This window comes from Salmo trutta, chromosome 17 (assembly GCF_901001165.1).
Source record: "Salmo trutta chromosome 17, fSalTru1.1, whole genome shotgun sequence".
Lineage (NCBI taxonomy): Eukaryota > Metazoa > Chordata > Actinopteri > Salmoniformes > Salmonidae > Salmo > Salmo trutta.
In genome coordinates, this window is record NC_042973.1 from 12,651,678 (window position 1) to 12,667,124 (window position 15,447).

At 41.2% G+C, this 15,447-nt stretch overlaps 1 protein-coding gene and 1 long non-coding RNA gene across 2 annotated transcripts in view; both read right to left on the bottom strand.

The window, feature by feature from the left end:
* Window positions 1-128: 128 nt before the first annotated feature.
* On the bottom strand, window positions 129-2,247 carry LOC115151608 (uncharacterized). Its single transcript, XR_003867330.1, has 2 exons — window positions 2,021-2,247; window positions 129-1,680 (listed from the first exon to the last, which is right to left on the bottom strand). It is a non-coding gene; the product is annotated as an uncharacterized LOC115151608 (long non-coding RNA).
* Window positions 2,248-2,257: 10 nt separating this feature from the next.
* Window positions 2,258-15,447, bottom strand: part of LOC115151258 (calcium/calmodulin-dependent protein kinase type IV) — a gene marked incomplete at its 3' end in the record, with an annotated part of 31,573 nt that continues 18,383 nt past the window's right edge. Inside the window, exons 6-11 of the mRNA XM_029695213.1 lie at window positions 12,214-12,304; window positions 8,992-9,066; window positions 8,289-8,364; window positions 7,888-8,014; window positions 3,290-3,442; window positions 2,258-2,536 (exon numbers count right to left, since the gene is read on the bottom strand). Of these exons, the coding sequence (XP_029551073.1) occupies window positions 2,258-2,536; window positions 3,290-3,442; window positions 7,888-8,014; window positions 8,289-8,364; window positions 8,992-9,066; window positions 12,214-12,304 (801 nt within the window). The remainder of the gene's footprint in view (window positions 2,537-3,289; window positions 3,443-7,887; window positions 8,015-8,288; window positions 8,365-8,991; window positions 9,067-12,213; window positions 12,305-15,447) is intronic.

The following is a 15,447-nucleotide window of genomic DNA, read 5'->3' on the forward strand; positions in this document are numbered from 1 at the left end:
TTTATTTTTTTAAGTGTTCCACTCCGCTAGCCAGCACCTCGCCTGAATAGGTGTGCGTTTCTTTTGCGTCTAGAGATTCTCATATTGGCAGTTTGTTATAAAACTGATAACTCTTCCAGGCTAATATTGGACTTCTAAATAAACGTTTTATTAATTTTATGTTATCACACAGCAACTACCATCTTGAATGGATGCTGTGTTAAATATTTCTGTAGAATACAAGACAATCAAATCCAATTGATTTAGATTATTGTGATATGATCAAACATACAAAGTGTATAGACCTGTACACCTTCAATACATTCCCCTCTTATGACCGTTAAATCAATCTCATGTTGTCTAAAATATGTCACCTTCAAAAGGTAGGCTACAATAATGTGAATGAATGAAAAACAGGAAATACAGAAATGAATTACAAAACCAACACAACGGTTAACTACACCCCCCTCCCAACCCCCAAATAAAGCATTTGTAAGGAATAATTATGATAAGTAAAATAGCCATACTTTATACATTTCATAGGTGTAAATGAATGGTTTAGACATGTATGAACATGTCAGCAGTATAATGCAGGCTTAATATTTGGCAATGTTAGAGTGAGAATACAAGATAGCAGGTGAAGGTTGGCCCTTGAAATGGAAATTGACTGTATTTTAATGACACTCATTTGATCAGTTATTTGAGTTCCATTGAGAAAAGCCCTTAGCCAATGAAAATGAGGGTTCGCCTCGCAGGTATTTACTTGCCACTTAAAATATGATTCTGTTGCAGAAAGCTGTGCTTCGCCTCATAACCTCACCCAGTCCAACAGTTTCTTTACAGGTTTTGCCATTACTGGGTTGGAAGCCACTGCACACAGAGGTAGAGTGGTAGCTCCAGTGAGGTACAGATGAGGTGAATATGATGTGTGTTCCTTCAGCAGATGGTAACTACCCAAGAATGTTTTACAACCAATGAATGAAGGGAAAATTGGTTTGAGCCACAAACAAGCTATTCTGGTCAGTCATGTACATTTCCAGAGGAATAAAAGTGCAGTTTGACTTAAATAGTAAACGATTAGCAGTGTGAATGCTTTTTGTGATCTATGTCGATTAATCAACGTATACAGTGCAAATATTAGATCATTAAAATTATTGCAAAGTAAATATTACAATACACCTTGACTACATTCATAAGCTCACAAATACAATATCTTTACTACCTGAATGAGAGGATTATGTGTATGCATTCACATATTTGCATATGAAGTCTGTAGATTCCAACATTGAATTGTAGAAAGGTGCAGAGAATACAAAGTATGTGGCCTTTGAAGTAAAACAGTTCAGAGAGGCCTTGTCCTGATCAGAGAGGCCTTGCTTGTCCTGTTCAGAGAGGCCTTGCTTGTCCTGTTCAGAGAGGCCTTGCTTGTCCTGTTCAGAGAGGCCTTGCTTGTCCTGTTCAGAGAGGCCTTGCTTGTCCTGTTCAGAGAGGCCTTGCTTGTCCTTTTCAGAGAGGCCTTGCTTGTCCTTTTCAGAGAGGCCTTGCTTGTCCTTTTCAGAGAGGCCTTGCTTGTCCTTTTCAGAGAGGCCTTGCTTGTCCTTTTCAGAGAGGCCTTGCTTGTCCTTTTCAGAGAGGCCTTGTCCTTTTCAGACAGGCCTTGTCCTTTTCAGAGAGGCCTTGTCCTTTTCAGAGAGGCCTTGTCTTGAAAAGTAATGAAAATTAAGAGGTTAAAGCAACTTGGCAACCAAGTTTAGACCAAAGTTAAAAGTTAATTTGCAAATTCGTTATGAGTATCCAATCTCGTTACGCACACAGAGGAACAATAAATATCAAGGGAAGTATAGTAGTCGTTTGTCCCCGGTCTAAACAGATACAGATATGACGAGATTAGACATCCATTCTCCCTCTCATCCTTCCTCCTCCATGTTGTCATCTTCTACCATCTCACCTGACTCTCACAATGACGTCGGCCATTTTAGGACAACAGTAGGAGCTCCTACAGTAGGTGAGGAGCCCGTACTGTTTGGTACCTGCCACTCACTCATTGACACTGTGCCGTTTTGCTGCCAGACTCCACCCCCATGGAGAATCTGTTGCCGAGGCTTTTGGGGCTCGGGGGAGTGGTCAGGACCGGGGAGGACGGCTCCCGCTTGGTGGTGGAGGAGTCCACCGAGGAGCAGCTCTTCTGGGGCACCCTAGGCCGTACCACTGTGGTCTTGGGGATGACCGATATCTGTCTCTGCCCATCAACTCCCCTTAGTGGGGGCCTGGTGGGTGGGCGGGAGGGGAAGAGAACCCCAGCCAGTAGAGGAGGGTTGGTGGTGGAGGGTATGGGGCAACGTGGTGGGAGGGGCGGGGGACACTGGTCGTCCTCCTGGGTCGGGGAAGTGTCCGTTCCCTGGCAGGCCTGGCCCTCCAGGGAGTCCTGGGGAGGGTCCTGCTGCATGCTGCTCTGCCTGGAGGTGGTCTTGTCAGAGCCGGGCATATCGCAGCTGTCCGTGCGTCGCCGGGAGCCCTCGTGCATACGGCTGGTGGCCACCACAGCCTTCATGATAGCCTGCAGTCAGAGAAACATGGCACACAGCTCAGAGATGAGGCATACAGCTGTGCTTCAGCCAGAATCTGAATGTCAATGTAACAATAGTGGTGATTAGGTTCATACATTCCATTCAAGACAATGGTTGGGCCGCAAGCTTACATTTCCCAAGAGGATCAGGACAGCATACAATTATTTGAACTGCAATGTTTGTTGATGTCTATTGTTGTCCAAAGTGCATTACTCTGAGGGCTCAATTCAATCCGTGTCGCTCATGTTCAGAGTTATAGCGCAATTGAAATTTAAAGGCATTGTTCCCGCATTCGCAGAGACTGCATTCAGTCAACTCAATCAGAAATGTACTTTCAATCCCGCTATAATAATCATTTGGGGGGTGCTTATATTTGTCCTGTTACACACATGTAATGGAAATGTGTTTCTTGCATATCCCAACTCCCCCTGAGTTACCCACAGAGAGTGGCAGGTCTCAGCCAGGCTCACCATTATCCAGTGGCCCTCGAGCAATCGGAGTTAAGTGCCTTGCTCAAGGGTACAGCGACAGACGTGTCACCTTGTCGGCTCCGGGATTCAAACCAGCGACCTTTCAGTTTCTCGCCCAATGCTCTAACCTCGAGGCTACCTTCCACCCTATAGCACTGAACTTCAGTGATACGGATTGAGTCGAGCCCTAAATCTTTCAAATTAATGGTACATTTTTTATTATTCGAAAAATAATAAAGCACTCTTGATGCTATCATCAAGCCCCTCACTCACCTTGAGTTTGCGCCGGGCGTTGAACTCCTGTAGCTTCCTCTGAGTGGTGTCCATGTGGGAGAAACGGGCAGCCTTGCCCAGTACCCAGGGGTGCTCCAGGGCCTCCTTCACCATCAGCCTCTTGTGGGGGTCCTGCACTATCAGCTTACTGACCTGAGGGGACAGCCAACGGGAGAGAGGTTCTTTTTGACTTAGTTGACCTTGTGGCAGCAATGGAATAGTCCCAAAAGTGCAAACCCCAAACTAAATTCAGCACAACTCAAATATTTAAAGTATTTTACATGTATTTGACCCAGGTCTAATAGACAGTAATTGTGTAAAGAAAGAACATTTATTCAATTAAATGTGCTGATGCAAAGTTGATTGAATCCGGCCGGGCCAAAACAAAATGGAGGCTTATTTTTTATTGGGAGTTTTATGCTTGTTTGGCTGGCGGTAACACAACATATTCTACGCAGTAATAGCTTTTTGACAATATGGGTTTTCCTCTAGCCATGAAGCATGAGAGAAATTGTATATAAGGTTACATATACATTTTACTAGCCTGGGGCTACCTGCCTGGGGTGGCAGGTGGCCTAGTGGTTAGAGCGTCAGACTAGTAACCGAAAGGTTTCAAGATCGAATGCCCGAGCTGTCAAGGTAAAAATCTGTCGTTCTGCCCCTGAACAAGGCAGTTTAACCCACTGTTCCTAGGCCGTCATTGAAAATAAGAATTTGTTCTTAACTGACTTTCCTAGTTAAATAAAGGTAAAAATACATTTGACTAAATTTTACAAACCTAATGTCTTACAGTACTGTATAACATCTTATATTTGTCATATACGGGTCATTCTTGAAATACTATGGCATTTGGGAAACTACATTTTTCTATATATTGTTTTTATTTAAATGTATTTCCCATTCTAAATCAACTAATAAGGTAGCTTGTGGGTCTTTGTAGTGGTAGCTTAATGACTTTAAATCATTGTTACCATTATGATAACATTGTGCAACCAGTAGGAGTAGTAACACCAATGATGGTAGCACCAATTAAACATTTTTAAATAATTTTCTGAAATGGAGGCTCAAAATTCTCAAATCTAAGGTCATCAACCCAAGCAAAAACATTTACTTATGTGATATGATTAATCATTTTGCTCACAATGTTATTTCTTTTACATCCTCACATTTATGACATCATTTTCTTTAATATAGACCCCTCCCCCAATAACAGTTTGCCACTGGAGAGAATGCTCAAGATCCTTGTATATCTTTGTAATCAGTCATTTTCAAGACGGTAACAGCAATGACAAAACTGAGGGACACACATTATACTAGTAACAAAAAATAGGTGTTTTAATAGTCTTCTTTGTTTTTATTGATCTATGCAATATCTTACATACTAGCATTCAAAATAATAGGTATCTCTAAATCCCCCAAAACATGTCTCTACACATCACTACTGGGACACGCCAATTTGCTTACCTTGAGCACTTTCAACAATGCATAAACAAAGTTTTGCAGTATAAAGGATTTGCATTATGTTTTCCCACTGATAAACAGTTCAATATAAACAAAAACATGTATGATGTGTAACTATATGTCATTTTAAAGTGTTCTTCATGGTTGCAAAGGGACTGAAATGCCACAGCAATTCAAGAACGACCCACATATATATCATGGGCTCTATTTTAACAAACCTAACACAATGGTAAATCTAAGTGGTATAGGTTTGAGGTGTGTCAGAAATATTTCAGCTATTTTCATAACCAAGAATGAGTGCTGGCGGTGATGCGAAAAGACTGGTTTTTGATGACTAAATAAGTTGAGGCTTGACCACACGCTGGCCAATCAGAACATGCTCCATGGCTAAATATGTGCTTGTGTCAAGCTGTGTATTTACTGTCATTTATGTATTCCCTTGTAATCAATTCCAATATTAGTCCATTATAGTTTGTTAAATAGCTTACAGAAACAAAATAACAAAATTAAGACCTATCCCATCTTGAACCTGTTTGCAGTCCACATTGTTCTAAGCAATTGCATGGCTTCAATATGAAAATATATACGGTACCAGTCAAAGGTTTGGACACACCTACTCATTCCAGGGTTTTTCTTAATAGTGTAGAATAATAGTGAATAAAAGTGAAGACAAAAACTATGAAATAACACATATGAATCATGTAGTAACCAAAAAAGTGTTAAACAAATCAAAAGCAGCCCAAATAAATGCTTCACAGAGTTCAAGTAAGACACATCTCAACATCAACTATTCAGAGGAGACTGCGTGAATCAGGCCTTCATGGTCGAATTGCTGCAAAGAAACCACTACTAAAGGACACCAATAAGAAGAAGAGACTTGATTGGGCCAAGAAATACGAGCAATGGACATTAGACTGGTGAAAATCTGTCCTTTGGTCTAACGAGTCCAAATTTCAGATTTTTCGTTCCAACCTCTGTATCTTTGTGAGATGCAGAGTAGGTGAACGGATGATCTCCGCATGTGTGGTTCCCACCGTGAAGCATGGAGAAGGAGGTGTGATGGTACTTTGCTTGTGACACTGTCTGTGATTTATTTAGAATTCAAGGCACACTTAACCAGCATGGCTACCACAGCATTCTGCAGCGATACGCCATCCCATCTGGTTTGTGCTTAGTGGGACTATCATTGGTTTTTCAACAGAACAATGACCCAACACACCTCCAGGCTGTGTAAGGGCTATTTGACCTGGAAGGAGAGTGATGGAGTGCTGCATCAGATGACCTGGCCTCCACAATCACCCGACCTCAACCCAATTGAGATGGTTTGGGATGAGTTGGACCGCAGAGTGAAGGAAAAGCATCCAACAAGTGTTCAGCACATGTAGGAACTCCTTCAAGACTGTTGGAAAAGCATTCCAGGTGAATCTGGTTGAGAGAATGCCAAGCGTGTGCAAAGCTGTCACCAAGGCAAAGGGTGGCTACTTTGAAAAATATAAAATATATTTTGATTTGTTTAACACTTTTTTGGTTACTACATCAGCCCATATGTGTTATTTCATAGTTTAGATGTCTTCAGTATTATTATACAACGTAGAAAATAGTAAAAATAAAGAAAAACCCTTGAATGAGTAGGTGTTCTAAAACGTTTTACTGGTACTGTACATAGTATTCACACTGATATAGGGGCTAGGCCTACAGTAAATTGCATTAGGCTGGGCATGGACATGCCAAACGTTGTCAATAAGCAAAATTAAATTAAATATTGACAAGACCTAAAAAGAGAGACAATAATTCTAATCCCATTTGAAAAAAATTAAACAACTTGTTTTAAATTGGCTGTGTCTAAATACACTTACAGGCACCATCATTTCTCCTTGTGAGCATTTACTACTAAAACAACAGGCTATGAAGGGTCATGTTGGAACCATTTTACAGATCGCATTCACATTTCTCCAGAAGTTGAATTGCATGCATGCCACGGATGTTCTCACCATAAAACCAGGATGGTGAATCATTCTAATAAGTTTATTTTTTGTTCAATTTTATTAAAAGCAATCTTTTTTTTTTTACATCAACAATAAATGCATGTAAAGTGCATTGATATCATAAAATCGCCAGGAGAAAAAAGACAATGCATTGCTGTTGAACCAGCCTTTGTTATTGGGTATGGGCAGTCTACGGAGGGCTTGGATTTTGAACATATGAAACAAAAAACAAGCACTTGTTACATGAAAATTACTTCTAAATTCTAGGTTCACATCTCTCGATGGGATGGAGGGTGTAGGATACATGCACTGCCTGAAATTAGTACTTTGGATCACTTTTTTATTATTTGGGGGTTGCTTTTAATTTTTCTGTTAAATACAAGTGTGTTTCTTACATATCCCAACTCCCACTGAGACAACCGCAGTGAGTGGGGTCACAACTGTACAACGACCCTGGAGCAATTAGGGTTAAGAGCACAGCAAGCTCCGCTATTCCAACCAACGACCGTTCAGCGACTGGCCCAACGCTCGAGCCTGTAAGGACACTCCTCAAATATTCCCACCCCTCCCATCTGAGCACTAGCGAGCGGATATAAGACAGGTGAAATACCAAATACCTGTCTGTAATGCCTCAATCCCACTGACAGCGTCACTGTGCAAAATGGTACGCAGCATCATCTGGATATGTGTGCATCAAAAGTTCACCATTCACCTTCTGCTACCATTTCTGTCAAGACGTCTACGCATACATTCAATAAATCCAACGTACGCACCACACCATGCTGCAAGGCAATACTGCAAGGCAATACTGCAAGGCAATACTGCAAGGCAATACTGCAAGGCAAACACAGCATTCCATTGGAAATGTATGTACTTCTGGTGTACCATAATGCAATGACGCTGTCAGTCTGATCAAGGCATAACAGGTCAAAGTTTCCAAAAAACGTGCGTTTGACACTAGCGCAGCCTTAACGCCAGTCGAAAATAGAGCCCCAAGTATTGAAAGGTATTGTAATCAATAACAAACAGCCTTTGTACATACATTTACATACTTGTCAAATAAAGCAATAATGTTTATAAGCAGACCTTCAAATACAGTATAAGTGTTTTTCATAATAAAAGCCTCTGTTTGAAGTAAACGGTGGAACCCACCAAGTCCTTCGCGTTGAGGGAGACTTCGTCCCACCAGGGGGAGACAAACTCATAGTCGCAGTTGAGGATGCGGCTGTACATGTACTGGTCTCCCCTCGGATCGAAGAATGGTTCGAACCCACACAGCCTGAGGGGAGAGGCAACATTTCCCTTTAATTATTTATTTGTTTCACCACTCTCACTTGATTTAAAGACAGATACGGGATACTTTCAGACAAGAGACCTCTCTAATAGACTTGCATATTACACCCAGAATCCATAGGAGAAAGGGGAATATCTGAGGTTACATTAGCTGCAATACTGTGATGAGAGGACTTCAATTTGTCATCAAATTGCCAGCTACCCACGGAGTACACGCAGATCTTGGGCAAGATTTCGAAGTGTAGTTTCTTTTAACTCACAAGATGTACAGGATCACTCCCACAGACCACATGTCCACTTCAGGACCATAGGCATTGCCTCTGAGGATCTCTGGTGCTGCAGGGCGAGATGGGGAGGTAGGGATGGAGAGGGAGAGAGTGAGAGCCAGCTGTCAGCTTCCACACAGGACAGCTCATCCTGATAAACACACTATGAACTATGAATGTTATTTCCTTGAAAGCTGCAGTCTGTAGCCTCCATGAAACATTTTGGGCCTGATCCCATAGCTGGTCTAGTGGTATTGCTGCTGCCTCCATACTACATACACACCTGGAGGCAGCTGTTCCTTTCCCCGTGACCCCATTCACTTTCTGTGTTTTATCCCTTTCATCCATCGCATATTACATTTTATATATTTACATCTTTTTGTACAAATATTATAGTGCGCCCCAACAATTTGCTTTGTTGTGGTTGAAGACGATTCATTGGACTGATATCAATCTCACAATGTATGTGTCTATATAATATATGTCAATATTTCCTAGCCAATCCCGGGTTGCCCCTTTTAATGTCACACTGTGGTCTCTATTTCCTTTCATTAGTGTGACCTTGCAATTTGTTTTGTTATGGTTCAATGGGAAGCACCAATCAATAAACACTGCGGGAGTGTGGCTCAACACACCAGGCGACCCTGATCCTACAATTGTATTCACATTGGGATATATCTGTCAATTTATAACTCACCGCAGTATCCAGGAGTGCCACACACCGTCTTCATGGTCACTTGCTCATCTATTATCTTTGAGAGGCCAAAGTCAGCTGTGAAGGTCAGATAATGGTTTAGTGTTAGTATTATACACTGAGTGTACAAAACATTATGAACACCATCCTAATATTGAGTTGCACCCCCTTTTGCCCTCAGAACAGCCTCAATTCGTCAGGGCATGGACTATACAAGGTGTCAAGTGTTCCACAGGGATGCTGGACCATGGCTGGATGTCCTTTGGGTGGTGGACCATACTTGATGCACATGGGAAACTGTTGAGCATGAAAAACACAACAGCGTTGTAGTTCTTGACACACTCAAAGTGGTGCGCGTGTCACCTACTACCATACCCCGTTCAAATACACTTAAATATTTTGTCTTGCCCATTCACCCTCTGAATGGCACACATACACAATCCATGTCTCAATTGTCTCAAGGCTTAAAAATCCTAATTTAACCTGTCTGCTCCCCTTCATCAACACTGATTGAAGTGGATTTATCAAGAGAAATCAATAAGGGATCATAGCTTTCACCAGGATTCACAAGTCTATGTCATGGACACCAGTCTATGTCATGGAAAGAGTTCCTAATGTTTTGTACACTCAGTGTACATTTGAAAGGATGAGACGAGCATTGGCCTTATCATCTTTAATTGTTTTATCATTAATGTTATATGTTCTTTATGATACAGAAGGATAGTTAATGTTGTTACCTAACCATTACTTAGGAATAATGGAATGGACATCAATAACAGGAAATACAGTAGTAAACAAAGCAACTCATACTATATCAAAAGTCCAGATCCCTGACTCCTGTCAAAATGAATTCATCTTGGAACCCAGAATCAAATTCGAGTTTTAGTTTTGGGCAAGCATTGATATTTTTTGCCTAGTGTGAGTGGCGAAGTCAACACCCCATCCTCTGAAGGCCACATTAAACCCTCCACTTCGGAAATTTGAAAGATGCCACCCTGTGAAATCGAGATTAGACCAAATAATCAGTAACGCAAAAAAACAGCGCACCAGAATAATTGTTCCTTATATGCCTTATACAGTATAACTAATGTCCCCAACAGATGTAACTTCAGTTTATCTAGGAGACAGTCAGTTTATCTAGGAGACAGTCAGTTTATCTAGGAGACAGTCAGTTTATCTAGGAAGGTGTCAGTTTATCTAGGAGACAGTCAGTGTATCTAGGAGACAGTCAGTTTATATAGGAGACAGTCAGTTTATCTAGGAGACAGTCAGTTTATCTAGGAGACAGTCAGTTTAACTAGGAGACAGTCAGTTTATCTAGGAAGGTGTCAGTTTATCTAGGAGACAGTCAGTTTATCTTGGAAGGTGTCAGTTTATCTAGGAGACAGTCAGTTTATCTAGGAAGGTGTCAGTTTATCTAGGAGACAGTCAGTTTATCTAGGAGACAGTCAGTTTATCTAGGAGACAGTCAGTTTATCTAGGAAGGTGTCAGTTTATCTAGGAAGGTGTCCGTGTATCTAGGAGACAGTCAGTTTATATAGGAGACAGTCAGTTTATCTAGGAGACAGTCAGTTTATCTAGGAGACAGTCAGTTTAACTAGCAGACAGTCAGTTTATCTAGGAGACAGTCAGTTTATCTAGGAGACAGTCAGTTTATCTAGGAGACAGTCAGTTTATCTAGGAGACAGTCAGTTTAACTAGCAGACAGTCAGTTTATCTAGGAGACAGTCAGTTTATCTAGGAGACAGTCAGTTTATCTAGGAAGGTGTCAGTTTATCTAGGAGACAGTCAGTGTATCTAGGAGACAGTCAGTTTATCTAGGAAGGTGTCAGTTTATCTAGGAGACAGTCAGTTTATCTTGGAAGGTGGCAGTTTATCTAGGAGACAGTCAGTTTATCTATGAAGGTGTCAGTTTATCTAGGAAGGTGTCAATTTATCTTGGAGACAGTCCATTTATCTTGGAGACAGTCCATTTATCTTGGAGACAGTCCGTTTATCTAGGAGACAGTCCGTTTATCTAGGAGACAGTCCGTTTATCTAGGAGACAGTCCGTTTATCTAGGAGACAGTCAGTTTATCTAGGAGACAGTCAGTTTATCTAGGAGACAGTCAGTGTATCTAGGAGACAGTCAGTGTATCTAGGAGACAGTCAGTTTATCTAGGAAGGTGTCAGTGTATCTAGGAGACAGTCAGTTTATCTAGGAGACAGTCAGTTTATCTAGGAGACAGTCAGTTTATCTTGGAGACAGTCAGTTTATCTCGGAGACAGTCCGTTTATCTAGGAGACAGTCAGTTTATCTAGGAGACAGTCAGTTTATCTAGGAGACAGTCAGTTTATCTAGGAGACAGTCAGTTTATCTAGGAAGGTGTCAGTTTATCTAGGAGACAGTCAGTTTATCTAGGAGACAGTCAGTTTATCTAGGAGACAGTCAGTTTATCTAGGAGACAGTCAGTTTATCTAGGAAGGTGTCCGTTTATCTAGGAAGGTGTCAGTGTATCTAGGAGACAGTCAGTGTATCTAGGAGACAGTCAGTGTATCTAGGAGACAGTCAGTTTATCTAGGAGACAGTCAGTTTATCTAGGAGACAGTCAGTTTATCTAGGAGACAGTCAGTTTATCTTGGAGACAGTCAGTTTATCTCGGAGACAGTCCGTTTATCTAGGAGACAGTCAGTTTATCTAGGAGACAGTCAGTTTATCTTGGAGACAGTCCGTTTATCTAGGAGACAGTCAGTTTATCTAGGAGACAGTCAGTTTATCTCGGAGACAGTCCGTTTATCTAGGAGACAGTCAGTTTATCTAGGAGACAGTCAGTTTATCTTGGAGACAGTCCGTTTATCTAGGAGACAGTCAGTTTATCTAGGAGACAGTCCGTTTATCTAGGAGACAGTCAGTTTATCTAGGAAGGTGTCCGTTTATCTAGGAAGGTGTCAGTGTATCTAGGAGACAGTCAGTGTATCTAGGAGACAGTCAGTTTATCTAGGAGACAGTCCGTTTATCTAGGAGACAGTCCGTTTATCTAGGAGACAGTCAGTTTATCTAGGAAGGTGTCAGTTTATCTAGGAAGGTGTCAGTTTATCTTGGAGACAGTCAGTTTATCTTGGAGACAGTCAGTTTATCTAGGAGACAGTCAGTTTATCTAGGAGACAGTCAGTTTATCTAGGAGACAGTCAGATTATCTAGGAAGGTGTCAGGTTGTGTAACAGCCTACAGGTACTTGTAGTTACCAATCTTAAGCGGGGCGTCCAAAGAGAGGTCAGCGTACAGAAGGTTTTCTGGTTTCAGGTCACGGTGCACCACCCCATTGTCATGTAAATACTGTGGCACAAACACAAGAGAACAAAACAGTTGCAACATTAGTTGAATGCACTGACTGTAAGTCGCCCTGGATAAGAGCATCTGTTAAATTACCCAAATTTAAATGTCAAATTACGGCCACAGTAAGCAAACAAAATGCCGCAAAACACACCCTGGGTGACATGTTGACAGCTATTTTTTTTTACTCTTAAACTTGACCTTATCAGTTCATATGGACAAGTCGGCCTATCACAACTAGTACTGGAGTTTGGATTGACATTCTAAAATGACACAACAATTAGAAGAAATTATCTATTTTTACCATTAACATTTCGTTTTCAGTTTTTCAAAATGGGGACAGCTAAGTTTGTAAGTAAACCTTTTCAGTCATGTAATACAATATGTGGGATCATAAGAGGCCACCTTCTCTAGCCCTCCCCCACAGTACAGGCCAGCAGAGCTCAGGGACAGGGATACTGTTTAACTGAGCCAAGCCTCTACAGAGTGGAAATCAATACGTTTCTAATCATCTGACAGAACTATGATTCAATACTGGATTGATACTCAAGGATACAACATGATTTACCTCTGAATGAGTCTCGATACAATGCTACATTGGTTGGAGCAAAGCCTGTTCCCACACTGTTCCTTTGCAGATAAGTTTGGACACCCTTGCTGTACGTGCTATCAAAATGTATTGCTACAGTCCTAGTTACAGTTAACCAGGTCATCCAATGTATTGTTCAGGTAATCAAGGGCATCCAAACCCAGGAGCTGTCACAGTTATGCAGCTGGAAACGACTTCTGTCACCTATAAATATGGAGTTGAAGTTGTAGTTGAGTACAAAAAAGCTAAATGTCCTAAGAAAGGCCCTTTTTAACTAGGCACACTTCTACCAAGAGAACAAGTCCATTTTAGTTCACGTCAACGAAAACATGTGTGTGGACTAGATGGCAGATCTGTTCGGGCGTCGAAACTTGAAGAACAGAAAGCAGGTCAAACAGATCGTAGCTTGAGGAGAGAATTGCTGTGGGACCTGAGGGATTCAGACCAATCAGGGCATCATTTAATTTTAATCTGTAAATGAGCAGCCCCTGATCTAAAATCGGCTCAACAGATGGGGCCCATTGCTGCAGTAGCTCAGAGGCTCTTTGACTGCTCTTAACATCCTCCCTGTCACTCAAGAGTCAAGAGAGTTAGTTCCAACGATGACTACTGGACTCGTTTTCTAACGATACCATGAAAGCGTGGAGTGAAATTTAAAGGAAACATTGCTCCTACAGAAAAATGTAATTATGGAACTCTGAATAGAATGTGTTAATATACGGTCTTGGCCTGATAATGTCCTTTTGGACTTCTGATGGATTATTAACTCGATATTTTTCTGCACTCAGGTACGTGTAAGGTTTTCAGTTATTTAAATGTTGCTCTCTGGACTGTTGATTGTTGAACCCCTATGTTTCCTCCTATCAATACACCATTATTACACTGATCAACTTCCACAATCTTTTATTTCTGGCAAGTTTGTAGTTTATGCAAGTTTGGTAATATGTCTGTTTGTTTCCTCGCATGTTCTGGGTTTTCGGTGGAGTAATTTGATCATGATGGAGCTGGCTTAGCTAGGCCACAGTGCATGGCAGTGAGCTGGCCTGCTCAGGCTCCTAATATCCTCATTACATGGTTACAGAACACTCATTAGGACAGTAAAAAGATCTCTGTACATTACAGTCAATTCTCCCATGTGGTTTATTGGCAACAGCTGTTTCGACCAGACAGGTCTTCAAAGTGGTGTAATGTACTTAAGTAAAAATACATTAAAGTACTACTTAAGTCGTTTTTTTGGGGGGGGATCTAAACTTTACTTTACAATTTATATTTTTGCCAACTTTTACTACATTCCTAGAAAAATGATGTAATTTTGACATTTTCCCTGACACTCAAAAGTACTTGTTACATTTTGACTGGAAAATTCTCCAAATCACACACTACCAATTGGGGAGAAAAAGGGGTAAATAGTAACATAAAAAAAACTACGGCTGACCCCATTTAGTTGTTTGGTCGATAGTGTCACGTCCTGACCATAGAAATATGTTATTTTCTATGGTAGAGTAGGTCAGGGAGTGACAGGTTTTTTCCCTATGTTTTCTATTTCTACGTTGTCAGGTTCTAGTTTTGTATTTCTATGTTGGGGTTTTGTTTGGGATGATCTCCAATTAGAGGCAGCTGGTCCTCGTTGTCTCTAATTGGAGATCATACTTAAGTAGGGGTTTTTTTTCCACCTGGGTTTGTGGGAGATTATCTTTGAGTCAGTGTATGTTTGCGTCACGGTTTGTTGTTGTTGTTGTCGTCCAGTTTATTTATGTTTGCATAGTTTCACAGTGTAAATAAAATGTGGAACGACACACACGCTGCACTTTGGTCCGCTCCTCCTTACGACAGCCGTGACAGATAGGCTGTTGGTCAACCAACATTTCTTTAATCGAGCAGTCACAATATATATATTTCTTTCATGGTGCACAAGTCACCTATCTGATTCGTGCCTGTCTCAGTGGACTAATTCATTGTGGGGACCACGGGCATGGCACAGTCCATCACTCTAAGACGTGATACTGAAATTGTATGTGGTTATATTATGCAAAAATAATGGTGCAACACTAATAAATCAAATATTATTTCATAACAAATGTGCTTTCTCCCGCGTTGGATATGGTTGCTGTCCGTGGTTCTGGAGTATAATCTTCAATGTGCCGTAGAATTGATGACTTTCCCTATGTTCCTATGTGCATAATAGCAAATTGAACTAGCATATTGGGATTGAGAACAACGTGGTGAAGGCAGCAGCAGCAGAGACGAGGAAACAGACCTTGCCTAACACGGAACCCAAACCGGCTGCGTACGTGCGCTATCGTGCATACATTTATTTTGTCCCCCTACACCAAACACACAGGTTAAAATATCAAAACAAACTCTGAACCAATGATATTAATTTGGGGACAGGTCGAAAAGCATTAAACATTTATGGCAATTTAGCTAGTTAGCTTGCACTTGCTAGCTAATTTGTCCTATTTAGCTAGCTTGCTGTTGCTAGCTAATTTGTCCTGGGATATAAACATTGAGTTGTTAATTTACCTGAAACGCACAAGGTCCTCTACTCCGGCAATTA